At 27.3% G+C, this 27,280-nt stretch overlaps 2 protein-coding genes across 3 annotated transcripts in view; one reads left to right on the top strand and one right to left on the bottom strand.

Annotated features, from left to right (window-relative positions):
* The first annotated feature begins 2,759 nt into the window (after positions 1-2,759).
* LOC135924632 (uncharacterized) lies at positions 2,760-8,201 on the top strand. Its single transcript, XM_065459722.1, has 4 exons — positions 2,760-2,955; positions 6,169-6,843; positions 7,000-7,158; positions 7,877-8,201. The coding sequence occupies exons 1-4, from the start codon at positions 2,911-2,913 to the stop codon at positions 7,988-7,990; spliced, it is 993 nt and encodes a 330-aa protein (XP_065315794.1). The 5' UTR covers positions 2,760-2,910; the 3' UTR covers positions 7,991-8,201.
* A 7,157-nt stretch (positions 8,202-15,358) lies between these two features.
* The window catches only part of LOC135925586 (uncharacterized), a 39,226-nt gene continuing 27,304 nt past the window's right edge, over positions 15,359-27,280 (bottom strand). The window contains exons 4-16 of one of the 2 annotated variants that reach the window (XM_065460993.1): positions 24,397-24,525; positions 23,787-23,834; positions 23,016-23,222; positions 21,872-22,638; positions 21,092-21,293; positions 20,492-20,572; positions 19,713-19,817; positions 18,997-19,274; positions 18,389-18,495; positions 17,532-17,691; positions 16,526-16,662; positions 15,806-15,937; positions 15,361-15,537 (exon numbers count right to left, since the gene is read on the bottom strand). In XM_065460993.1, the coding sequence (XP_065317065.1) occupies positions 15,826-15,937; positions 16,526-16,662; positions 17,532-17,691; positions 18,389-18,495; positions 18,997-19,274; positions 19,713-19,817; positions 20,492-20,572; positions 21,092-21,293; positions 21,872-22,638; positions 23,016-23,222; positions 23,787-23,834; positions 24,397-24,525 (2,333 nt within the window). In that variant the 3' untranslated portion in view covers positions 15,361-15,537; positions 15,806-15,825. Of the gene's footprint in view, positions 15,938-16,525; positions 16,663-17,531; positions 17,692-18,388; positions 18,496-18,996; positions 19,275-19,712; positions 19,818-20,491; positions 20,573-21,091; positions 21,294-21,871; positions 22,639-23,015; positions 23,223-23,786; positions 23,835-24,396; positions 24,526-27,280 lie in introns of both variants that reach the window. The other variant, XM_065460992.1, reaches the window with a different exon arrangement.

The following is a 27,280-nucleotide window of genomic DNA, read 5'->3' as shown; positions in this document are numbered from 1 at the left end:
ACTCCAACCTTACCATCTTGCCAAAAAATTTATACTTTTCACTAGTCTTGCCAATCATTCTTGCGCCATTTCCTTTCCATCTGGTCTCCTGTATGCACACATCTAGGTGCCTATTATGCAATACATCGACCATACCGCTCTTCCCGTCATACTCCCAACATTCCATGTCGCGACCCTTACTCGATCCCCCCTAAACTGGTTTCTCCACTTATTATCAGTTCGTTTATGGCAGTCATACGTTTCATTTTCATGAATCGTGGTTCAACCAGGTTTTTATATCTTCTTTTTGTCGTAGGCTGATGAGGAGGCCCACGAGGTACTTTGGGCTGTACCACCCTCCCCTCCCCATGCTTTGTTGTAACCATAGGAAAATTTTGTGGCAAGGTTTTTACAATAGGATGCCCTTCCTAACTTCAACCCCTTTAAGTGGTTTTTACATCCCGTCGAGGGGACGGTGATCCTAATCTAGACCCAGATCACAGGGAACCTTTTAGACTTCCATTAGCCGCCAAAAGACGTTGCCACTCCCCAACCACGATGAGGCTGGAGGTAGGATTTTAGGAGAGAATTAAATCATTTAAATAATATAAACATTTTTAACTACTCATTGCAGACCATTAGTTCTAATTTGTCATGTTTCAGCTCTGCGTTTTATTAGTACTAATGGATTCCATTTTAAAGTATAAAATTTTATGTTACTGAAATTGTTTAAACTAATAAGATTCTAACCCACTATACATGATTTTTATAAAAAAATTGAATATATTTAATTAGTGTTGTTAAACGACTCGTAGCCGATTTTTAAAAACTGCCAACTCAATATTTTATTCAGAAAAATATTATGCAAGTCTGAAGATTTTTCTCATAGATGGCACAAAGGTTTAGATATTTATGAGCAAAATCTTTGGCCATATTTTTCTGGCTCAAATATTGAGTCCGCTGTTTTTAAAAATCGAGCTATTTAACAATACTGATTAATTTGAGATATTATTTTTCCAACCCTACCACTTAAACTGATTAGAGCCTGTGATAAATAGTCATAAATTTAAAGTTTCTTTAAAAAAATCCTGGCCAACTATTAAAGGTATTTTGCACCAGTTCCTATACGAAAGTTCATTTATGTTTATCAGCAAACTCTATTTTTAAACCCCTATGGGCTTGTCATACCATACCTCTTATTCGGATTGCTTAATAAATTAGGCGTTATAAATTATGTATTTTCTTGGTAAAACATTTAAGATGGAAAATCTAAAGATTTTTTCAAACTCTGGGAAAATTAAGATTATAAAAATTTGAAGATTTATAAATTTATAGATGTGGAAATAAAGTAAAAAAATAAAATCTTCGGTAAGATGCATGTTACTTATTTATGATTAAGTTTTCAAATATTTACTAAGAATACAATTCGATCGAATAATGTATAAAAATTTAGTCGACGAATAATATTTTTTCTTATTCGTATTTGATTCTAATATTGTATAATTTGGATCAGGACTTTTTTCACGGAATTTAAAGATTGTCTTTATATTTATTACATTGTGATTTTTCTCTCCACAACTGCAAGCTTGAAAAGTAACCTTTTTCTATTTGATCTCTATGATTACTGATAGTAAAAGCCAACGGGTCCTATAAGGGTATTACTGTTAAACTGCCCAATTTAGGCTGATTTAAAAACAGCTGACTCAATATTTTATGCACAAAAATTACCAAAGTCTGAAGATTTTTCTCATAAATAGCACAAAGTTTAGGATATCTATTAGTGCAATTCGATAAAATTGAGCCATTTTACAAAACTAATCCATCGACTTCAACACTTCCCAAAACCAATTGACAACATTAGCCCACTTTTCTACCAAATCAAAATTAACATAAAATAAAGGAGAATAAAGTTAACCCCTTACTCCCCTTTTCAACTTCAATGATGATTTTGAGTCATACCTAGTGAATATCATAGTCTGATCTTTGGACCGGACCAATATACACTTACATGTTCCTTAAATAAAAGACCTATCCAAACCCTGTAAGTAAAAAGGCCGGTTTCCAAACCCCAGCATAAGATAGGTTAGGCGATATGATCATGGTAGAAATTATATTACTTAAATGATTTTAGATATTATTAACTATCCATACACAAAACTTTTAATTTTACTTTTATATCGTTAAATAAGAAATAATTTCTAATATTTTAAAAACATTGGCTGTTTTGCTAATCTGCTATCATTTTTCTTATTGATCGTTTAAATTAATCCAGTTAGAATGATTTTTTATTTTGATAATTACTAACTTTTTTTCATTGTCCTTAACTAAAAGTTACCTTGAAATTCCAAATTTGTTTTTCTTCTCGCTTAACGATGAATTCACATCAAATACTATTACAATAACGATATCACTATTCATAGCGACGCGAAGGAGTATTAAGATCAATCAATAAGCATGATGGGGGAAAGGAATGGTGGACAGAAGACGATTTACGTTTTTTTCGAATCAAAAATATATTTATCATGTGCTTTTTTCAAGTTTTATAACGTAAACTATATTGATAAAAAGAAATAGATTTTGAAAGATTAATTTGTGTTTTTCTATCTTTTTTTTTCAAAAAAAGATAAATAATAAAACCTTGAATTAAAAAAAATTTGTGTTTAAAAATAAATAAAATATGAATCATCTGAAGCTGAACGCTATATTTTATAATATTTTTAAAATATTGAATCGAATCGATATTTAATTTTGTATAATAATTTTACATGATTAACTATTTATAATTATGACAAATTCTTTGATATAACGTTATCCGCTATTCGAAAAAAAAAATCAAAACAGTTATAAATATTTTTTTATGAATTTAGATGCCGTGAGGGTGACAATAATATAACATTTAAAAAAAAAATATTCAGGAATTATTGATTGTAAATGGCGACTTCTAGTATGATTAGCATTCAACCTTCATACGATAAAGTAACTTTTTAATTTAAGTATTATATTATGATGATTCGCTGGTAAGGTAAATGAGTAACAACTAAATGAAATGATCCAGTTGTAACTCACTTACCAAATCTTAATCTTGATGCAGGACCGTAATCAAGAATTTGATTGTATTTAAGACAAATATCTTGCAAAGTCTAATTTTAAAATACAAATATTTCTTAAAAATTATGGGCTTCTTGTTTATTAATCATTAAACACCGAATTTAGAATTTAAAAAAGGTTCTGGTTTTAAACAATTTTTAAAAAAAGCAGTTCAGGTTCCTAAGCTAAAGTTAAAAATAACTTCTTGTTCCCTTCCTTACATTTTACCCGATTCCAAAGGTTCTAGGAAATTTAAAAGACCCTCTAGTTCCAGTTTAGTAAATTTTAAGGGCAAGGTTATAATTCTTAAATTGGTTCAGGTTCCAAGAGCTCCTGTTCCAAACTCTAATTATAGCATAAATATTATTAACATTCCTATGTAAAATATATTAAAAATGTCCTGCTATCGAACCATGAATTCGATAGATTTACAAATCAACTAGGGATATTTTTTATTAATCATCATCGATAAATATTGATAACACAAAGATCGTTATTGGTATCGTGATTTTTAAATCTGTAGATATTTAAAATTTATATGTATATCATTTAATCACGATTTTTGATAGTTTTTACTTAGTGGGAATCATTTAGGCGTGCTAAAAAGAATTTGCTTTTTAAATTATTTAGGTGCACTCAAATTAAATTTAGGGTTTGATAGATAAATAAGATTTTCCAGAAAATTTAGGGTTTGATAGATAAATACGATTTTCTAGATTAAGAGGGATTATATAATGTAGAAATAAGAAGAATAATTTTTAAACCAAAAAAAACTATATTCGAAAAAAAAGGTTAAGTTACTACTATTATAAAATTTTAGGACAAATTTTCGAAAGAAAAAAGAATTATGATAGTTATCGAGACTTTATAAAAAAAATCGGAAAAGGGATATATATATAATATATAATTAACACAATATTATAACTTTAAAATGAAGAATAGTAATTGAAATTAATGAAACAGACCTCGCAAAAAATATTTTTTGAACTTGAATCCAGAACAGGAAATTATTGCATAATATTAAAATATGGAAATAAATTTTTTATTTAGATTTTGTAATTTAATCCTTTATCAGGGCGTCCTGCATATTATATAATTAATATAAATATGTTTTATGGAAAACCATTTGTCTATTAAATCATTTTTAAAAAATCGTTTAACAATAAATTTATTCTGCAATTTCATAATTCAAAAAAAAATTAAATTAAATAAGAAATCTATCGATCAATGCAGGATATTATAAGTAAGTATATAAATATAATAATTTATCATTTGAAAATGAAATATGATATGAATTTACATCAAAATATTTAAAACTTATAAGATTAGAGCAATAATTTTATTTAAAATTATTATACCTTTCCCTAAATTTGGTAATAAGGTAAAACAGGATTGTGATTTGGTCAAAACCAAGCCAACAACGATTTTAATTTGTAGGGAGAGCCTTCTTTTAAAAAAATTAATATCTCCTCTTTTATTAAAATTATTAAAAACGTTTTCGACATTCTGGTCAAGGTTGCGAGTCATGAGGAATATGAGCTTCTACGTTAATTTAACCTAATTTGAGATGCGGAGGTAGGTAGGTTAAATGGCTGGTTTTACATGACCCTTGTTTTTGGTCGAAATAAGCCAGAACCAACCCAACCAATGGGTTGATCTGATCGACTTTATCCATAGACCCGAGTCAAAGCACCAACCAAAACCAATTTATTACAATATTTTATTATGATTTTGCTCAATCATATTTTTTTGCATTTCAATATTAGTATAGAAATAATTATCTTTAATAACATTAGATTCCTTTTGTTGAAAATTGTTCTCTTCTTATAATCTGAAAATATTGTATAATTTTTACTTTACACTAGCAACTTGAGTCGTGAATTGGAGTTGTGATCGTGAACAGGGTTGCCAGGTCAAAATTGTCAAATTACGGGAGAAATTTGGTAATTTCCGGGTTAAATATAAAAATTTCTAAAAAAAATGGCCGGCCGGGATTGTGAATTGCCGTAGTTATTCCCCTCTTAATTCTTATAATTACTTACTATAAATATTAACAAATTCGGTAACGTTTTATAATTTCAAAATAGGTAATATTTTATATTTAGTTTTTTCTACTACTTTGCCTTGGAGTTACTTTATTTATATTATATATAAAAGAATTTAAATGTGATACGTGATAATTAAGCGCCTAGCCCTATGTTATGCACAAACACAAATGAAAATATGAATGAATGATGTTGATTTATTATTGGATAAAAATAAAACATGATTAAGGTAAGAAAAAAATTTAACTGGACATGTTTTTTGAATAATTTAAAATTTATTTTAAAAATATTAAAATAATCAATTACTGTTTCTCAAAATTATTTACGAGAGAAATTTAAAAATTGTGGTAGATTTCTAATTGCGGTAGTTGCGGAAGTGAGATGTATGGGGTAAACTAAAAAAATTGCGGGAGTCTCCCGCTGATGGGGGGGAGACATAGCAACCAGCCAAAGTACATCCCCTACCCTACCCGTAAGCCTGGAAATAATTTTAAAAATTTTTTTGGGATGTATCGGAAAAATATATTTTTTTAAATTTAATCAATGATATTATTAAATCATTGTTAGAACATAATTTTAAGATTATTTCTTAAAATACACTCAAAATTAAATATAAATAAATTTTTGGATAAAAAATTTCATATTAAATTTTGCGAAAGATGAAATTAATATGTTCAGGTTAGTCGGATATATTTTTTTCTGCAATGAGAAACATTCCATTCATCAGGGCCAGGTTGGGTCGAAAAAAATCGTCTCCTAAGAACTGTAAATGCCCATAAATGTTATAGAGGACCAACGAAAAATTTGAAACTATTTTATGTTTAACTATTTTTATTATAAAATATTGGTATTATAACTAAACATATGTCTAAAGATTGGCCATAACATCTCTCCACAACATATTTTGAGTGTAATTGGGAACAATCTATTTAAGTAAATGTTAGGATACCCTATAAAAAGATCTTGAGAATAGGTTATAAATAGCGATGATCTTTTTAATACCTACATAAACATTAAAGATGCAATTCTATTTAAATCTATTTTATATTATATATAGAGTATTCCTCTAATTAATAATGTGTATTATTATCCGGCAATGTACAATGGTAATTTGAATTTGATCAATCATCAATACCTATCATCCGACACAAGTATTAACAGAAATAGTAATGGGAAACATGGTGAAAAACCTAAATGTATGAGTTATACTCATTTAACAAATGATGCAACTTGTGAGAATATCGTTAAAGGAACTGTTAAAAAATTAGTAGGCCATAAATATATAAACCAAAAAATGAGTTCTCATAGCTATAAAAACCAACTGATTACACAACCTTCAAAAATAACTAAATTTGAAGTTTCCCAGGTCATAGTTAACTGTGTTTCTCCTCAAGATTCTTTTGCCGAACATAATTTTTCCAACTTATCTGAGTATTGCCAAATGCCTTTCCCAATTTATGGCTTTGATCACACTTATATTGATGAAATTTTAACAGGTGACTTTCATAATTTTTCCTTAAACGATCCCCATCAGGCACAATACGTCTTAGCGAATAATATCCATCAAATCACTCCTTCTAGCTGGAATAGTGCTTCAACTCACCTTCCACTTTCGAATCCTTTCTGCGATGATAGTCTCCGATTCGGGTTACCTTACACATATCCCGACTCATTAAATTACGCAATGAATACCAATATGTCTTATAAACAATTATCCTTATCTGCCCTCGGAGTATAGAATATTTGCAATTATTGATTTCCTATTTGTAATGTTTATTAAATAATTATTCAAATATTAATTGAAAATTTAGGCTTTAAAAGGATTATATTTATATTTTTTTCAATCGAATTTAGAGTTAACCTTTGCTCAAAAAAAAATTATTGTAAGCCTCTCAACGAAGGTCTTACACCGTATCAGGGCAAAAAACGCTGCTTCGGCGAATATAAATGCTCGAAATGTAAAAGAAAATGGATGTCCGGCAACAGTTGGGCTAATATGGGACAAGAATGTATGAAATGCCGCCTCAATGTTTACCCACATAAGCAAGTATAATTACAATCCACTTTTATATTAGGGGTAAAGATGATTTTAGGCCATGAAAAATTATTTAACTTAATTTCAAAAATACGTTTTGTTTATGATTAAATTGTTAAAAACCAGAGGCCTAGAGCGAGTCGAAATACCGGGAGACTTTATAATTTTTTGAACCGTAACCGAAATTTTAGGCCAAATCATGAAAGGAGCGAACCGAGCGTTTATAATTTTTTTGAACCGGTTTAAAACCATTTTGTTTTATATATATAAATTATAACATACCATGATATTTGATAATTTACAATTTACTTTTCCCTGTGGAGTTTTTATTAATTCGAATAATAACTAGTATATTGCTTATTTTAGAAAGAAAGAAAGTCTAATAGAATCATTTATATTTTGTGTCTTTGTTTTTTATTTAATTTGTTTTAATTAAATATTATAAAACTTGAAAAAACCTCAACCGAACCTTTAAAATTTTAAGCAACTGAACCATGATCAAACCTGATCCGTTATACATAACGGTTCGAGTCTTTGTTTAAAACTAGTTGATATTAAAATTCAAGGGTTATTCTTTAATGAGGTCATTTTTTATTTACTAGAAAGTTAAAGGTTAGTTTTGATAAAAACAGTTAAATATATTGAGAACTTGAGAAATGGCACTTTTATTCTTTTCTTTTACGATCTTTTTATAGGCGATAAAAAGAATAAATCTTATTTTTACGCATAGCGACCTTTGGAGAAACCGGATGGACTTGATGTATCCGATCAAAGCAAAGAACATCCTCAAAGCTTATGCGAAAAATGCAGAATATTAGGTTATTATTGTCGCAAGCAGGTGTAATATCGAATATTATCTTCCACTAAATTATAAAGTAGTTTTTTTGGGAAAACTTCTTGTAATCATACTTATAATGAGAATAGTGATAATTATGCAAATGCAATAAATATTTATATTATTTTATTTTTTTTATTAAAATAAAATTAGTGAATATATATAACAAAATATTTTTTTTATGTGTCAAATACTTTGTACAAACAGACTGACTCCATAATGGGACAAATAAAATATGATTGATTCAAAATTGCTTAAAAATTAATTAAAAGAGGGCTTAAAAATGCCACCCTTTATATGGTTGGTATGACGAATAGGTAGCATGGAGATCGTTATTTTAACAAAATTTTTATATAAATAATATTAAAGAAACTTTAAGTTAAAAATAAGTTATCTTATATTTTTTAAAATGTATTAAATCGATTTTAATTTTGAGGGATATAATTTTAGATAAAATTATTATAATATTAAATATTATTTTGTGTTAAAGTTTCATTTTTATTCATCATTGTGCCATACATGCCATTTGTTCATTTAAAAAATATATTTATGCGTAATCTCCATTTAATGAAATTACAATTATATGATATTAGCCTTGAATGTGTTTTTTTTGCACATTAAAAAATCATGTTATTGATAAATTTTTGAAAATGAGGAAAAATTGACTTATATATGCTTGTGGCGTCATTCTATTTAAAAATTAATAATAATTTATTCCCATTCTTCCTGGTTGAATATCGCGATTTAGAAAATACAGAAGAAAAGTTTTAAAAAATCAAGAGGTCATTTCGAATAATAAAAAATATTTGCTGTGCCGACTTCTTCAGCAAGCATTAAGAAGAGTTGATTCCTAATATGAAATCGATAATTTAAAAACCTGACCCCTATCATTAATAGACATCGAAATTAAAATTTTAATCTCTTAATAACAACAGGTCCCGAGATATTAATGGTCTAAAATGCTGAAGTTGGCGCTTTTCCAAAAAAATACGATCCAAATTAAATTAAAAATAATAATGCTAAAAATAAAAGCTATGGATCATTTTGTAACTCTACATGGTTAAAAGTGCAGTTTTTATTTACATTATAAATTATCTACATATTTTATTGTTCACTTAAATGCCATCTATTTATGTTAATTTTCCTTTTATTTTTTAGAATGTTTGAGGATAAAATTTCTGAGATGGATGAAGATTTCCAATTTGTGGGTGTTGATGATATCCTAAATAACAGGGCCGAAAGCTATGATTATCTACCACAATATTCACGATGTGCCTGCGATAATATCAATTTGGTAGCCACAGTTGATGCAGAGAAAGCTTTAGCTGATAGATGCTTTAAAATATTATCTCAAAGTTCCTTCCAAAAGTGTCAATCTTTATGGAATAAGCAAAATAACTAATATGACATATAATATCAAAAAATTGGGTAGGTATCTGATATGCCCAAATTCCAATAGATGGAATTCGTATTATGAATCTATGATTTTGTTAGATAAAATATTAAGTGAAAAACAAAAAGACTAGGGCTGGGAACCAATAGTAAAAACCCAATATTAACAAAATATTGTATTGGTATTGGTATTGGGTCTAAAATATTGGTATTGGTTTAAACAATATTTTCTATTTCTTGTATTGGTATTGCTATTGGTATTGGTTTATATTGGTAACTATTGGTTTATATTGGTATTGGTTTAAATTCAAATTACTAATTAAAAGAATAAAAATAGTGATTATAAAACCCTTAATTTCTATTTTTAAATAAACATGGGGAAAAAAATCATGATACCATAAAATCAGGGCTAAGAACCAACTCTCAAAATTTTACTGAATTCAAATTCTTTTTTAAACTAGGAATTTATTAGGTGATGTGAATATAAAAAATTTTGATTTAATCATGCATTTTTTGTATCAACAATAATAAACGTATTGATTTTGAACCATTTTATTTATCACAAAGAACATAGCAAAATAAACTAAAAATGTAACATAACTCTCTATTTATACAAAATATAATGCAAAAGAATGATATAATTTTAATATAAGAGGAGAAAATAATTTTATGTATTTAAGAAGAATCTTGCATGCGCATCCAACTTTTTAGGCACAGGTAAGCTTGTATAGTACGCTCAACTAGTGAACAACGTTGGTCTGTAATAACATACCAATCTTCTGAAAAAGCCCTTTCAGAGCTAGATGAGGTGGCCGGAATTGCTAGATAATCTCTAGCAATTTTTGATAATACTGGATATCTATTTTTATTTAATTTCCACCAATCTAATGGATTTGTATCATTGGAAATTGTGGCTTCATCTACGTATTTACTTATTTCTAAGTTGTTATTATTATGAGGTTTCACCTGATAAATTTTGTCATAAAAGGATAATTTTTTGTTATTTTGTGCTTCATTTGTAAGTTCCGCTGAATTGTTATTATTTATTTAAAAATATTGTATTCATTAGTAAGATATCCAATAAGAGTTTGCATATTATTATGCTTTAATAAATGACTTGATAGTTTAAATCTTGGGTCAATCATTGTTGAAATAATAAAGAGGTGTGTATTATAATTATAGTATTTATTAAGTTTTGTTAAGGCAGCAAAAGAAGCTGTCTTTAAAATAGCATTAGGATTATTATTATAACTCTCCACATGCTCAAAAATACTGGAATATAAAAGAATAATTGTTGAAATTGTTGGAGTATAAGCACATGAGGCCATCTCTGTACCAAAATTAAATGGTTCCAAAAATTCTCGGTATATTTCTATATTATTCCAGGCTAAGGCACTAATATAATTTTCTTGATTGGTATTTTGTAAATGATTGGTATATGTTGTCAAATAGGGTTTGAGCAATATTGCTCTTTCAAGCATTTGGTATGTTGAATTCCAACGTGTTGGTATATCCAAGATTGGGTGAGGAAATTATAAGTGTGGATTTTTTTCAAGATATATTTTTTCGAGTTTATTAAATTTAGATATAGAAAGTTTAAAAATTTTTTTAAAAATTTCTTATTTTTTTTAAAGTTGTATTTAAGGGTTCCAATGCAGCCATGACAGCCAAATGTATAATATGGCAAAAGCATTTGCACACATTTTCAAAATTATCTTTTTGTTTTAAAATTTTTAGAAATGCTAAATTATTACTTGCATTGTCTAATGTAATGCAAAAAAAAATCAATTTCAAATTTTACTTTTAATACAGAATTAAAAATATTAAAAATATTAATAGAATTATGTGCTGATTTAAAAGGAATAAAATAAATGATTAATTAATTTAAAATCATTATCAATATAATGAATTGTTATGCCCATAAAGGGTATTTTATTTGGAGAGGACCAAATGTCCAATGTTAAGGAAAATTTAGATGTAATGTTAGAAAGTACAGATTTTAAATTGATAAAAGAACTATGATAATGTTTCATAATTTCTATTTTTAGTGTTTTTTTAGAAACTAATGTTAGCGAAGGGTTACAATATGCTATTAAATTTTTAAAAGTGATATCCTCAATGAAAAAGTTTATAATTAAATTATTTAAATTAGCTTTATTATTTATATTATTAAGTAAAAATAATTTTATTGTCTTAATTTTTTTACTGCCAATATTTATTTGCTCACATTTCTTATATAATGTTGGGTGGATGGATTTAAGATGTGTCCATAATCCTGAGGTTCCAAAAGTGGGAAGTGATATTTTTTTTTTACATTTATTACAAATTACCTTTTTTTTATTATCACAAGTAGTATAAAATTCCCAGATTTTTGCTGAATTTCGTCTTTTATTAGATATTGATAATTCTTCTTGTTCATTATCGCTATTATTATTAGTACCAACAGCATCTATATTTATTAACTCTATTTGGTCTTCATTTATTATAATATTTTAAATAAATAGATAAAATTGATAGATATCATGTAAAAAATTTACTTCCATAATGAAAATAAACTATAATTATAAATAACAGAAATATTGATATCACAGTAGTATTGGAAGAAATAACAGATGTAATCAGTTTTTGCAATGAAAGTAAAAAAAATACCACGATATAATTATCCACGATAAACCCAAATAATTATGTTATTTTTAATATTGGTATTGGTATTGGTTAAAATTGTATTTAAACAATATATCAAAACCAATATATTTAGGTAATTGGTATTGGTTGTAAAAGCAATACCAATATTTAAATATATATTGGTTTATATTGGTATTGGTATTGTAAACCAATATTATATTGGTATTGGTCCCACCCCTAAAAAAGACCTTGATGAGTTATGTGATAACCATGGGCTTAAAATTTATTAAAGAGTATAGCCAAATATATATTAATATAATCGTTATCTTATTGAAATAAATAAATTTTAGGTTATGGAGCCTTTGGCAAAAGTTCTAAAAATCAGGGATGAGAACCCTTCGACAAAAAAAAGGGTCCATGTCCGGGTACAGGAATAAAATTTAAAAAGAACTCGGGTCCAGGGTTCGGGGAACATATAAATAATGACTCAAAATAAGATTTTTTTTCATATATTTATTATTATACTTCAATATATACATATTCATAATTTACAAATGAAAAATTTAAAAATGAAATAATTTATATTTTAAATGTTTTTTTCTATCGCACAATCATAATATCTTCTAAAATATCATCCTTGAGATTTCCACTTAAATTAGATATATATTTCAAAGATGAAAATTCACGTTCTACCCTTACCTAAAATTGATAGTTATCTTTATAAAATTATTGTACTTGCGTCGCCGATACAGCCATGAAGATTCTAGATAAGATATATAATTCTTGATATATTGAAGAATTTTCTTCCCAGAATTTTAAAATACTTGTATACTTATTTATTCTCTTAACTTCTGAGATATTTTCTATTAAATATGCAATAGGCATTTTTTGATCTATCTGATGATAATTTGATTTTTTTATCTATCTAAAAGTAAAATTTCAAGATCAACAATATTGCTATCATTATTATTATTATCACTACAATCAATAGGTATTGTTGTAGCCTCCAATATATTGTAAATAATAGAGTTTTGCGTATGCCATAAATCCTTAAGATGGTCTTTAGCCATTTGTTTTTGCTCATTACTCAATAAAATTTGATATCGAGGGTCTAAATATATAAAAGCGAATACAACACTATTTTGCAAATATTGTTACTCTCGAATTTTTATGTTTTATAATATTCCGTATGAAAAAGGAGTAGTAAATCTTTCTAAATCTTATCGGCATCTAATCCATATGCCATAAAAATCAGTAAACATAATTGTTCTGATTGCAATCTTAATGTTATTATTTTTAAAATAACTAATACACTTTCCAACAAAATGACTTCACGTTCACATGCTCCTATAATAAAATCATTACAGAAATCTTTCAAACTTAATAATCGTTCTAGCATCATACAAATTGAGGACTAACGTGTTGTGCATCATCATTTAAATTAAAATATTATTACTTGCACTACAAAATAATTCACTTTCAAAATAATCAATGTATTTCTATAACATAGCATATTAATAATTTACATAATAAAATATTATTACACTAGAAAATAATTTATGATATCAATCTCTAAATAAAATGGAAGTCCAGGAAGAAAATTGAAAGAAAAACGCGAAGATAAAATAAATTATTCCACAAAAAAAGTTAATAAACTTTAAAAAATATTTATAGAACCCTTGGACTCTCCACTTTTAAAAAGGGTCCGGGTTCGGGTACAGCCAAAATACGAGGGTTCAGGGTTCATCCCTGCTAAAAATCCTTGAAGGGGAGCTTCATATGGATATGGGTTTCTTAACTCCAACCGTTTTTAAACTTACTTCAAATTAAACGACTTAGCAGATTTAGAGTTTTACCAACCTCTTATAGAGTCTCTTATAAGCGGTATTAATAAAAAATAAATTATCTATTTAAATAAGTTTATTGCAAGATTTTCATATGCTTATAATGATGAAAATATCATTGCGGCTATTATCCATCCTGCATTCAAATTAAATTGGAAATGGATAAAAAATGCACAGAATATGGAACTAAAATACAAATAAATTAATTTCTTAAGAAAACAAATTCCTGATGCAATAGCTAATAGTTCACGGGAACCCTGCAAGAGTTGGAGGATTTTTTTGGATTCCAAGAAATTGATCATCAGGAAGATAACATATTGGACAAATATCTTTTAAACAATGATATCAAAAACTATTTTTGATAAATTTCCAGAATTAAAATATAATTTTATAAAATACAATACCTCGCTTCTCTATAGTGCTCCTGTTGAGCGCCTGTTTAGTATTACTAAATTTAGGGGAGAGGCATGGATGTTTGTTAGATTCAAATTTAGAAAATTATTACTTTTAAAAGCTAATAAAAGATTATAAATATTTTGATATATAATTTAATAAAATTTGATAAAATAATAAGTTTCTTGTATTTTCTAAGAAAAATGAAAATTAAAGGAGCGGCTATGGAGTGGCACTCCATTATTTGGAGCGAGAGCTAGCTCCTTTTAAAAATTTAGTAGCGGAAGCTAGCTACCTTAAAAGGAGCGTCTGCTTGGCAATATATTAGGTTTTGCTATTATAATCACCAATGATGATTTGGCTTATTCAAATTTTTAAATTATTATTATCTAAATGATTGCCAAATACTTATAATTTGAGATATCGTCGCCTGAGAATTAGATATTCCATATCTACTTTTTGTCAAAAAATGACTTTTTTTACATAAATCAATTTTTTTTATAACTGTACTATTCTGTTTACACAAAAAAAATTGAAATATATATAAAATAAGCTAAATTATAGCCGATATAAAGTTAAGTATTTTATTGAAAACAATAGACACTTAACTTTTAAAATTGCGCTCTTGTAAAATTACAAAAAGTGTAGATAGAATAATCGAATTCTCAGGCGATGATATACTACTTAATTTAATTTTACCACCGGGTTCGGGGCCTAAAAAAATTGATTTTGCAGAACTCCAAACTAACTTTTTTCCAAATATTAACTATCTTAAAATTAGTTTTCAACTAATGGTGTCGCTCAAATACAAAATATTTTATGCCTGTTTAAATGATTTTCTGAACCACCCTATAGCCTTTCGAAAACTATCTTTCAATAGATGTGAGGGGCTGAAGTTGATAATATTTAAACGATCAAATATTTCCCTTAATAAATGAATTAGAAGAAAAGCTATAAGAACATATATAAATAATATAATGAAATATAAAATTTGTTGTTTATTATAATATAAATAAATGATAAATTATTAACAGAATAACTTTCATTTTTAAGTAGTATATTGGGAGACCAAATCAGCATAATTATATATATATATTTAAATAATGATTTTTTTTGTCCATTAAATGCAGTTTTTATCAAATTCAATTAAGATTATTATATAAAGAATATATTTTAGATTCGATTAAAATATGCACAAAATCATAATTTATAACATTTTGATTAAAATCATCAAAAAATTATATACAATTTAGGTTTTATTTTTACCCTGTAAAGTAAATACTAGACTCTTTAAACGTAGGCCTTTATTTAATAGTTTTAAAAAAAAATAATATTAAAGGCGAGTTATTTATAAATGGATTTATTAAAATCGTCGAAAGAGTGAATAATTAAATACTCTAAATAGATATAATTGAATGCCCTTTTTACATCTATTCATTAAATGCTATTGATAGTTTAATTTATAAATTTTAAAATACTTATTATTTTTTCTATTTTACTTAATTGAAAATTGAAGTAATATATTACAGATTCATTTTCTTATTGATAAATAAAAATACATATAATTTACACGATAAATATATCTCGTTTCTAAATGAAATTGTCTAGCGTCTTTTGAAAATGTAACAATAGATTTAATAAAATTTCGATATTAGGTCTGTTTTCTGGTCTTATATGTAAGCAGCTTAGTATGATGGAATATCTTGTTAAATTTATTTATTTTTTTTTAAAAAAAGAAGGTATAAATATAAGTTAAAATTACTTATTTATTGAAAATCTTAACATTTTTTTCAATTTTATATAAATCACACGACATGCACCATAACTTTAAAAATCCGGGTCTGGCCGGGTTTAATATTTGTAAATATAAAAGCGGGGTACTATGATTTGTTAAATTTAAATTATATCAATTAATTTTGACTGAAGCCATGCTTAAAACCAAAATATAACCTCAGGATGGGATTTAACAATTAGACCTATAGTTTCTCTGATATAAATAGTATAACTAAAAATTTTTTGACCTTTTTCCTTAAATAAATCTAATTTTTATTCAAAGTTATAATTATCATAAAACATCTCAACATAAACCTGCATTTACAGTTAGTGCGAATTCGCAGCGAGGTATATAAAAATACATAAAAATTTCTCGTATTGTATATTTCGCCGCGAATTCATCTCTGAATGAGAGGTAAGACAACATATTTTACTTAAAAAATTTGGTTCGAAAAGAGTAATAGAGATGAAAATTTTTGTTTAAAAATATCCCGCATTAAATAAATTGAATCCTCACAATTCGTCCGGGCACTGAGTGGGTTGGTTTAAACGATAACCATTTTGTAAATAATTACCGATTTCGAAAGGGTCTATGTCGTAATAAGGCATAACGCCTAGGCTTATTATTTCCCATAAGGTGACGCCAAATGACCACTTTAAAAAAATAAAAAATGTTAAATTTATTGTGAGATGATATAATATAAATAGGGCATTAAAGGTCTGCTAAATAAGATTAATTCAAAAAAATAGGAAATACATAAAATGAATCACAAAGGGACATAAACTTAACAAAGCAAAAAAAAATTAAAATTAGCAGGAAGATACTATATAAAAATGCACATAGATAATTTGTATCGGGGCCTATATTTTTAATGCTATACAATACTAAATAATGATAAATAACCCTCATAAATTTAATTTTTTTTTAGTCTACATTATGCCATAAATTAATAAGTTTCAAATCGATAAGAAAGATAGAAGGGGTTTCCCCATTTTTTAAGATCAGCAGTATCCATATCTGTGTAACTTTGATGCCATATAGTAAATGATCATTAATCGATGTAAAATAATTTAATCAGAATATTCAAACCATCTTATAATCGCTATTAATGTTTTTGATTTTGGATTAGAGATTAAAGGTCTGAGTGGGCGGATTTTAGCCACGAAAAATACATAAATATATCAAGAGCCAAGCAGCCATTAAAATAATTTTAAACATTAGGTGAAAATTTTTTAGATAAATGGGTGGGAGAGTGAATTAAAAAAACCATAAGCGGGCGAGTTAAATAAATTATTTGCAATTTTGTTAGAACTTGCTCCTGAGCCGGTTCCTGGAAATTTTAAGATGGTTTGTGGTTTCAATTTATATAAATTTTTAAGGGGGGGGGGGGTTCAAGTTCTGGTTCCAAACCTTTTTTTTAACTTATAAACTAATTACAATTTATGGTTCCTAAGACCCTCAGAAACTTTATAATAGGGGGGAGAGAGTGTTATATATAATTGTTTATCGCTTATGGTGTTACTATATCACTAAAAATGGAGTATTGATTGAATAGCAATGATTCTAAGGCCATCCATTTGACTGGTCTATTCTCGTTATCACCTAAGCAGGAATAATCGTTAGGAAATATGTCCCTGGAAAGAGAGGTGTCCCCTATTTTGAGGATCATGTTTTCCGATATGCTTTTGATTGAATATTAGGTGTATAAAGATTTAAAGATCTGCAATACAAGCCCGAATGGAGGCCGGGCTCAATCCAAGGTTATGTTTTTATATTTTAAAAAAATCAATTATTTCGGGCACATTTCTCAGTAATCTAAATAAAAATTCAAATATTATTTAAACAATCTTTTTATACTTTAAAAAAATGTCTATCAGCTATACTTTTCAGAGACCTGCAGACCCTGCCCGGTAAAAGAGATTTTTTACAAAATTCTGGGTTAACATGTTAAAAATAAAATCGTATATTCATTTTCTGCCTATATTTTCTCCTTTAAATCAAACTTATAAAATTCGGACCATAAAATGACATAAATATCAAAAATCTGGCGTAGGTTAAAAAAAAACAAAGCTTGAAAATGGGAGGGGGGAATACAGACAGGGTCTAAAAATTAGAGCGTTTCTGACAATTTTTCTTATTCTATTTTTTTTTCTCCCTTTTAAATTTGAACTAAAATTGATCAAGAATAGGCTTACACCTAATTAAAGCATCTGTGATACGAGCAATAAAAACAACAAGTAAGAATCCCGTTTTATTTAACCCTTTATCATTAAAGCTGATAAATTTTGTTTTTTGAAATATTAAAGTAATGGAATCTATCCAATTATAATTTATTTTATTATATATATATATATGTATAATAAACGGTATGAAGTTTACAAGCAATTCCTACTAGCTATGTCTTTATGAATGACGGAATACGAATGCAGAGCTTTAATCCCATGCAATAATTGGATGGATAAATCGACAAAATTTTTCGTCGTTAACTAAATTGTGATTAATAAATGAATGGAGAGTATATATTTATTTGAAATTGAAAATTTAATTATCCTTTTAAACAAGATTTGTCACAAAACAACGCAGCTAAGGAGTAGTAACAGCGTTAATCGGACTAAACCAAACACCAGACACATTCGGAAAAAAATAGCTAAATCAAGCGAATTAACTTGAATAATGAATTTTGTTATTCGTCCCGATTCGAGAAAGTTCTACGATTAACTCCTCTAAATGAGTCGGGTCTGTTGCCTAAATTTCGCGAATTAATAATACTTATCAATATCTAAATTTAATTTTGGCATGCTTCGACAAGAAAAACATATACTTGCATCTTACCTTACGTTATTGTATTGTTATATATATTTATGTATAATTTTTTTTAGGCCCGGCCTTAAATTCCGTACAAGTTATTCGGCGTGGCCCGGATAGAAATCTTTTTGCCGGGCCCAAGGGGTGCGCTGACTTCTAATTTATGTAATGAATTTTCTCACTCCAAATCGTTGCGTATTATCTGCGGTTTCCCTGATCTTATTGAGAAACAATTTGAGGATAACATTATTATTATTTCCGTGACTAGTGGAGGATAACGGGTATATAAGTATATCGGCGTTCGAAAAATTAGGGTTACCATCCAAACCTTTTTCTCTCATATCGTATCGAGAAAAGCCTTTCAAAGACATGACATTGCGGTGGTCTATATCGGATAGTTTGATAGGGGCTGATTCCGTGATCATGAGTTGATGTTGGGCTTGAGTAATGGAACAATTTCCTTTAATTTATATTTTTTTAGTGAAATGAAGAGTATCAAGTGCATAAAAATAATTTAAGGATATTGTTTTTTTTAAAAATAATTTAAGGATATTGTTTTTTTTTAAAAAAAATGATAGGACGAGGACAAATAAAATAAACAAAAAATAGGGGCTTTCCATAATAGGTTATTACATATATGATTTCTAGTGTTGTTAAACGGCTCATTTTGAGCCGATTTTTTACAACGGCTAACTCAATATTTTAGCCAGAAAAATTATGCCTAAACCTCGAGATTTCGTCAATATATGTCTAGACCTTTGTTCCTTCTATGAGCAAAATCTTCAGGTTTGCGTAATATTTTTCTGGATGGAATATTGAGTTAGCCGTCTTTAGAAATCGGCTCAAAACGAGCCGTTTAACAACACTAATGATTTCTAAAAAAATATATATTAATTACTTTTTATCAATTTGACTATCACCTTCTCCTCCCTAACGCCATTATGCGCGACACATTCAGATACCCTAGGCTTTAAGATACCCTTTCTCAATTGACCAAATGTACCTATTTTGAACAAAATTATTTGATAGTTTTCATAAAATTTTAAAAAATGAATTTTTTTTTTTTGGAAAATAACATAACCCAAAATCGGCAAAATTACTTTGAATCGTAAAGTTAAAAACATATATCCAAAAATAGATTATTAATTCTGGAAGACTCAAGTATTATTACTTATATAGATATATCTTTTTTTACTAGATCACACTACTAACATCGACATGGTAGTTATTTGCTCAGTATTTCTAACCAACAGAATCTCTTCATTTAACATAGGTATATAGTAATTTAAAATTAAAATCGGCTTTCTCTTACCTTATAATTTTATCAAAATATAGCTGTAGGTTATAGATGTGGGCTGTTTAATCTTGCCCCATTCCCTTTCAATCAGCCTTCAGACGTTTAAATAATAGTTCTTAGACTATTATTATGCGTACAAGTACGTGAGACTTGCCCATAAACGTGTAAAGGGCTTCTCATATTTTTTCTCAGAAATTTTTTCTTAATAACATCCAAATGGATGGAAATGAGAAATACCTAGCGTAGCTCTGTTGTACCTACAACGTTTAAAGGGCGAATGCGCTTTAACACGTATTATTACGTAATTAAATGATTGCTATATAAAATAGCAAAACAAAATTTAAAAAAAAATTATAATATAAATGTTTTAAATTAAATACCTTCAACAATAACATCTCCCAATGTCAAGTGGTCAAATGGATAATAGAAAGGATGTCTCTGAGTTGATCCTTGAGTTAAACCTTTTGATTAAAATTATATATATTTTTTAAATATAATTTCAATTACAATATACTAATCTCGGTGTTGGAATGAGTTGCCTGCACAATTCTTTAAAATGAGATAATTTAGTTTCAATTTAAATGAGATAAAATATGAGGTATACAAAAATATATTGATCGTTACGTACAAATAAATTATGTATTTCGCCCTATCTTTTATTTATTGTAAAAGGTTTAAGTATCATATCTATCGAATTCTCGTCTTATCTGATAGTAATTTAGTGTAAGCAAGAGTCGGGTGTTTTATATGTCGTATTGGGATATGAAAATTGTGTCAGAATCTCTCAATTTTAAATCACTTATTGGAGGAGATTTTTAAATCTAAAAAATCTTATTAGACCGGAAAAGAATTCCAACATGTACAGAGTATCCACACTGTAACTTAAGGAAATTATGCGTACAGTTTATATATATAAATTTAATAACTTGCATTTAAAAAAACTTCTCTTTGGTTAATAAATTATAAGAACTAAAATGAACTTTTATCTTCGACGATACAATCGTAGAGATTAGCTTCGTTGTCTAAATTATTGATACACGCGACGTTGTAAAAATCAATGGTATTGCTGGGGAGATTGGGATCAGTTTGATTATAATTTAATCTATTTTCTAAGTTCCCCTTGTTGATCCCACGGCCGTTAGACAATACATAATTGTTAGATTGATAACCATTGAGAATATTCTTTATGCATTTATTTAGATAAGGAAGGATAGATATCAATATACGATTCGTTCCAAATTTTTAAAAAGTTTTCCGACCCCGTCCGTATTAATATATTTTGTGAAGGAAGCAAAGTTTGAAAAATTCTGGGTGGACCAGAAATTATTTTGCACAAATTGTCCGGCCTAGCCTGAAAAATTCCCGGCTCGTACCATGAGCAGTGCAGATCTCTAGGAAGGGGACGGTGTTAATTATATTATAAAAAAAGGTAATCACTATTGAGGTATTGATAAACCTCAAAATTATGTTATTATCGCAAATAGTTATTAAGCCAATAGGCTAATATTATTATTATTCATTTCACTCATTATCGTTAATAGAAAAACTTTAATATTAAAAATTTTGATTTTAAGTGATGTAGATAGATTAGTTAATTATAATGTAATTTTTCTAAATTTTGTTCAGTTTAATAACCATATGTTCTTTGATAATAAATTTACAATAAACTTCAATTCTTAACAACTAGAAAGGTAAAAAACGCTGTCAGAAGTAAAAACTAAAAAAATTAAATTATTTTTAAATCTTTCCAAAAAAATAACCCTTTTTCCAATGACACCGCCAAAATCTTGACATGCCACGTAACTTCTATCTATGTCGTTAATGTTAACGCATAAATTCTGTCGTCTTTGCTTCGTATTGTAAGGATGATTGTAATTATGATCCCTTCTCAGCCTTTCGACGTCTGTCAAAAAATTTTGATCACTTATAACCGCCGTGTTAGGCTTATCCGCGGAGGAGTTAATTTGATGAATTTCGGTGGGAGGAAAGGTAGCCGGTTTAAGCGAACCGTACGATCTATGGTCGAAACTTTTGCCCAGGTAGTAATGGTTCAGGTTAGTTATATCTTGAACGTTTTGATTTGGAGGTATTAGAGAGGAGTCGTGACCTAAATCGCTATTCACGAACTTTCCATTTTTATCACTGAAACATTTGTACGACACGAGGCTAGCATCTCCTAATACAGAACAACGTTCCCTGGACATCGAAATGTCCTTAGAAGATACTTTATTGTTATTTACTGTTTTATCTTCTTGAAAGTTTTTATTATCAGTTTTATTAAGGTAATTGAAATCTGAATTTTCGTTATTGTTGTTTGTAAAATGGATTGAAGAGGGTTTAAGGTGATGTCTAGAATCGTTGAAACGAGAAGCGTTTCTGTTGAAATATGCGAGGGAAATGGTTATGAGCGCCCCCACAACCGCGATTATAACTGCAGAGCAGACTAATGCTAGGATAAAATTATTTGAACTTTTAAGGACCTGTTTTGGTTTTTTGGGATCGGAAGTTGATCCTTGACTGTTGTATACTAAAATATTTTTTTATGGGAACATATAATAAGTTTGATTTAGTCTAGCATAATACTGAATTGAATATGAGAAAAAACAGAAGAATTCATCCTTAACAATAAGTATCAAAATATAACCAAGAGATCAAATAATTTTGTTTAAAAAACTCTGCTCTTAACAATTGACCAATTGCACTTGAAATTAGTGGATAAACTCAACCCTATCTCTCTAATTTACAAAATAAATAAATATATTGAAATTTGAACATTCCATGGCTTAAAAACATATAAAATATGATTATATTAAAAAGCTCATCAGATTAGAGTGGCTCAAACTTTTGTTAAAAAACAACTATGTTCAAAACTAGACAGTATTGATTTTTAAAAACGAAGATTACTTTCTCTACTTGCTCCTTCCACACTTCTGGCCTCTCCATTTGAAAATAAATCTGGTCTAAAATCTTGATAATGAGATAAAGGCATATTCTCATTCTCATTACCAACAGGAATTTTAATTCCCTGATAGTTCCAGTCACGTGGCAAGGTTTCCGAGTAAGAGATGCGATCAGAATTACTGGAATCAAGATTTAAGATTTCTATTTTTTCTTTAAAAAAAATAAATAAATACAAATTTGAATGAAACAAACCTATATGAATGAAATGAATTCTGGGGTTTTTTTCTCAAAATATGTATTTAATATTTAAAATTAGACTTATTTATTATAAACAATTCATTGTGTTTAAAGACCAATGACGTCTCCAAATTTTATTAGAGCGCATGTCATAATATATAAAAAAATCAACTTTCCAGCACGTCCTAAATGATAAAGTAATTGAATCCATCACTGCAGTATTGTTAAAAACGGCTAGATCTAATCAATTTTAAATTAAGATTTTAGTCAAAATAATATTACACAAGCCAAGAGATTTAGTTAATAGATGCTCACATTTTTCTGCCATCTTATGAGCAAAATCTCCAAGGTTTGTAATAATATTTTTGGCTGAAATATTGGATTAGCTATTCTAAAAATAGAGTTGCTTAACAAAACTAATCCACTGTATACTATTATTACTTTTAAATATAAACAACCCATATTTATATTTTTTATAATATCGAATTTAAAGATCTAAGAGTTATGCAGGGTGCTAAGATAAGATGTGAAAAATACTTTTAATGGATTTTATATCGTTCTGGTCCAAACTGCCCAAAGTAGGATCTGATATATAAATATTTAAAAAATGACATAAAAATTGAAAGAAAGGAAAAATCTTTAAAAAAAATAAAAAAGTGAATAAGGTTTACTTATTAAAAGTAAAACCTATATAAAGTGATCTTTCAGAGGAAATTCATTATATATTATAATATGTAATAATATTCATTTCTTAAGTTATATAGAAATATCTACATATAGAGAACATTCTTGATTAGAGGCCTGTTAATATACCATAATTGGGAATATCATTTATAGTAAAACAGCTTATTTTTCTTAGAATAGAAAGGAATTCAAAATTTTACAAATAAAATTTTTTAAGTGGATTATAACTGCATTTATAAGTGGAGATGAGCAGTGTGAAAATTTAAAAAAAAAGATTTTTCGGCCCGGGCCATAATTTTTTTGTGGAGGAAAAATCATTAATTTACATTATTTAAAATTATTTTTAAAAAAATCTTCAAAGATGGCTAGGCCAGAAAAATATTTTGCACAAAGTGCCCGACCCCCGTAAAGGTCTAGGATTCTGGATTGATATTTGAAATAAAATAAATATTATCTGTTTAACTTTTGACGCATATCTTCTTCCTCAATAACGTGAAAGCGCTATAATTTCCTTGAATGGAAATGTTGAACACCATGTCTAAATCAATTTCTGCATTTACGTCTGGGAGGCATTTTAATTGTACGTAAAACGCTATTTTTTATATATTTAAAATTGAATAATTTTGAGTGAAAATTTATGATCCAAAATTGGAAAAATAAATCGTTAGCTCATTCCTGGTTTTATTTTTAAAGCGCTGCAGAGAGAAAACAGATTTACAAAATGTCTCATCTCTAAATTTTTTCCCTCAATCTATTATCTTCCTTAATATAGATTGCTCAATGCCCAATTCTATAATGTTATAAAAACGTCCTTATTTGAGCAGCCATTCGCAAAGGAACAACCTTCATTTTATCTATGTTTATAATGATTTTAACGTCAAATATATATATTTATGATATTTTTATATTTAAATCGCATATAAATAGCAAGAAATAACATCTTTCAAAAAGATATAATATAAAATTAATTAATTTTTTTTTAAAAATTCATATTAAATGTAGAAAATTAAATAAGTATATATATTAAACAATTTTTATTTGTAATAACAATATATAATAAGAAAATAAAGTAATAAAAATTTCCGCAAGATGGAGCATTTAAAAAAAATTGATTTGTATATACAATAAAAATAGCGGTTTAATTTAGAATATGAATATATATTTTATAATATAAAATTACATAAATTTAAAATTCGTGCAAATTTTTTTTTATTCAGCAAAAATAAGGATGTATCCTTCCTGTTTTGTATTTAGTTATAATTATATTCTGAAATTTTCTTAAACCTTTAATTTATATAATGGAAATTAAGTTAAATCTGAATTATAATATATATAATATCATGAGTAAAAATATAATTCTATAATTTTAATTATTTTTTACTAATATTTAAAAGTGAAGTCATATTTATTAAAATTGATATTGATATAATTTTAAAAAGAAATGCTAAAACACTAAAATATTAAAACAACTATATTAAAATGTGTAAAAATTTATAAAATGACTAAATAAAAAAATATATTAAAAATATCGAAGGCTCTAAAAAGAGCTTAATTTTATAATGAAAATGTACCTTAAAAGCAAGTATAATTGTGTTTAAAAATTTCCAATTGAAGTTTTTGTTTAAGAAATAAAGATTCGCGGTTTTCGTTTGTTATGCTAAAAAATTTTCGAGATAAAGTTTTAAAAAAAATATATGTAGACTGTGAAAAATTGCCGTTAGTTGAAATGACTATTGACTGAAATATAAAGTTATTTAATTTTGAATATTTTCCCCACAAGTAAGAGGGTTTGTGTTAATTGATGAAGGAAAAGATGATACGCAGGTTGCATCCCAAATAAGGGATTTCCCATTGAACCAGAGGGTACAGGTTAACCCGTCGGGTCTAAGGCCGTCTTGTAATGAGAGGTTGGTAGGTTCAAGGATGTTGGGTATTTTAGCTTTATTAAAAGCGTTATGTATGATTTTATTAATTGCTTTATGCCGGAGATGGCGTCCTTGGCTGCGGGTGCAGTTTAGCCCGTGTCTGGCGTTAGGTTGAACGGGTAGGCTGCATTGGTGGCAAGAGTGTGAATGTGTAAGCGAGCATCCTAGGCTAAAGCCTATCGTAACTCTCAGTTGGTCATTGGTTAAGAGATTATCTAAGGTTTGGCTTGGAAGTGCTTCGAGCCATTCATGCCCACTGTATTTATCGTTGTTTTGTAATAGTTGTATATCGCTGATACAGACATAATGTTAAATATCTTTGACTTTTTTTCTATCATTTTTATTCCTGATCCCTATTATATAGAATAGAATGTGGCTTTGTATCAAAATGCTTATCATTTTTTTTCGTAGATATATAAAAATATTTTATTTCATCATTTTGCGAGAAAAGAAAGATAAAATTTAAAAATAAATAAGTTTAAATATAATATTTTTATGCAAATAATTATTTTTGTCATTATATAAAATATATTTTCCTGTTTTTCTTATAAACTTTTATAATTTCATAAATTATATAGAGTTATATTTAATTTTTCAGGACTATAATTTTTTTGTGAAAATTTTCACAATTCTTTAATATTACATTAAAAATAGAGTATATTATTTAAAAATTTTGAAAGGGCGTGTGCTATATTGGATGATACTAAGTGTTAGGACTATTAAATCAAATACTAGATAATTAAGCAATTTATTTGAATAAACATAATATATAAACCGATAATATATATATATATATATTATTTTATGGAAAAACATAAATATTCTATATAAATTTATATCATTTAAAAATTTAATTAATTTACTTAAATTTGACATATTTTTAATATTACGATAATAAGAATATTCACATATATAATAAGAGAAAGATTTTCTTCCAGTTCTGGGGATGCTCGCCTTAAGATCACTCCATAAACGCTCAATACGTTGGGTATGGATCGATATATCATTTGGGTCTATAAAGTTTCTGCAGTGATTGACAGAGTAATGATCATATCCCTTTTCATTAAGATTATAACTTGAAAAAATATTAAATTAAGATTTGTGCGATCGCATATTTATTATTTTTTAATAAATAAAATATTTAAAAAAAACAATATTGAAAATTTCCCAGAGCTTCAGTGAGTTATTTACCTTTATCTATCTAAAAAAATTTATATCTTGCAATTTATATGCGATTTAAATAAAATATAAAAAAATTTCATAAATATATGAAATACGTAAAAAGAAAATTCTACAAATACCTCATTAATAAAAAGTCTTAGAATTTAAAAGTAAAATATTAACTAATATTTAACCTTATTATTATTTATTTTTACCTTAATTCATTACTTAGTAATTCTGACAAAAATTTTATTAGAATAT

This window comes from Gordionus sp. m RMFG-2023, chromosome 2, assembly GCF_954871325.1.
Source record: "Gordionus sp. m RMFG-2023 chromosome 2, tfGorSpeb1-WG-v2, whole genome shotgun sequence".
NCBI lineage: Eukaryota > Metazoa > Nematomorpha > Gordioida > Chordodea > Parachordodidae > Gordionus > Gordionus sp. m RMFG-2023.
This window is presented reverse-complemented; position numbering and strand designations above follow the sequence as displayed.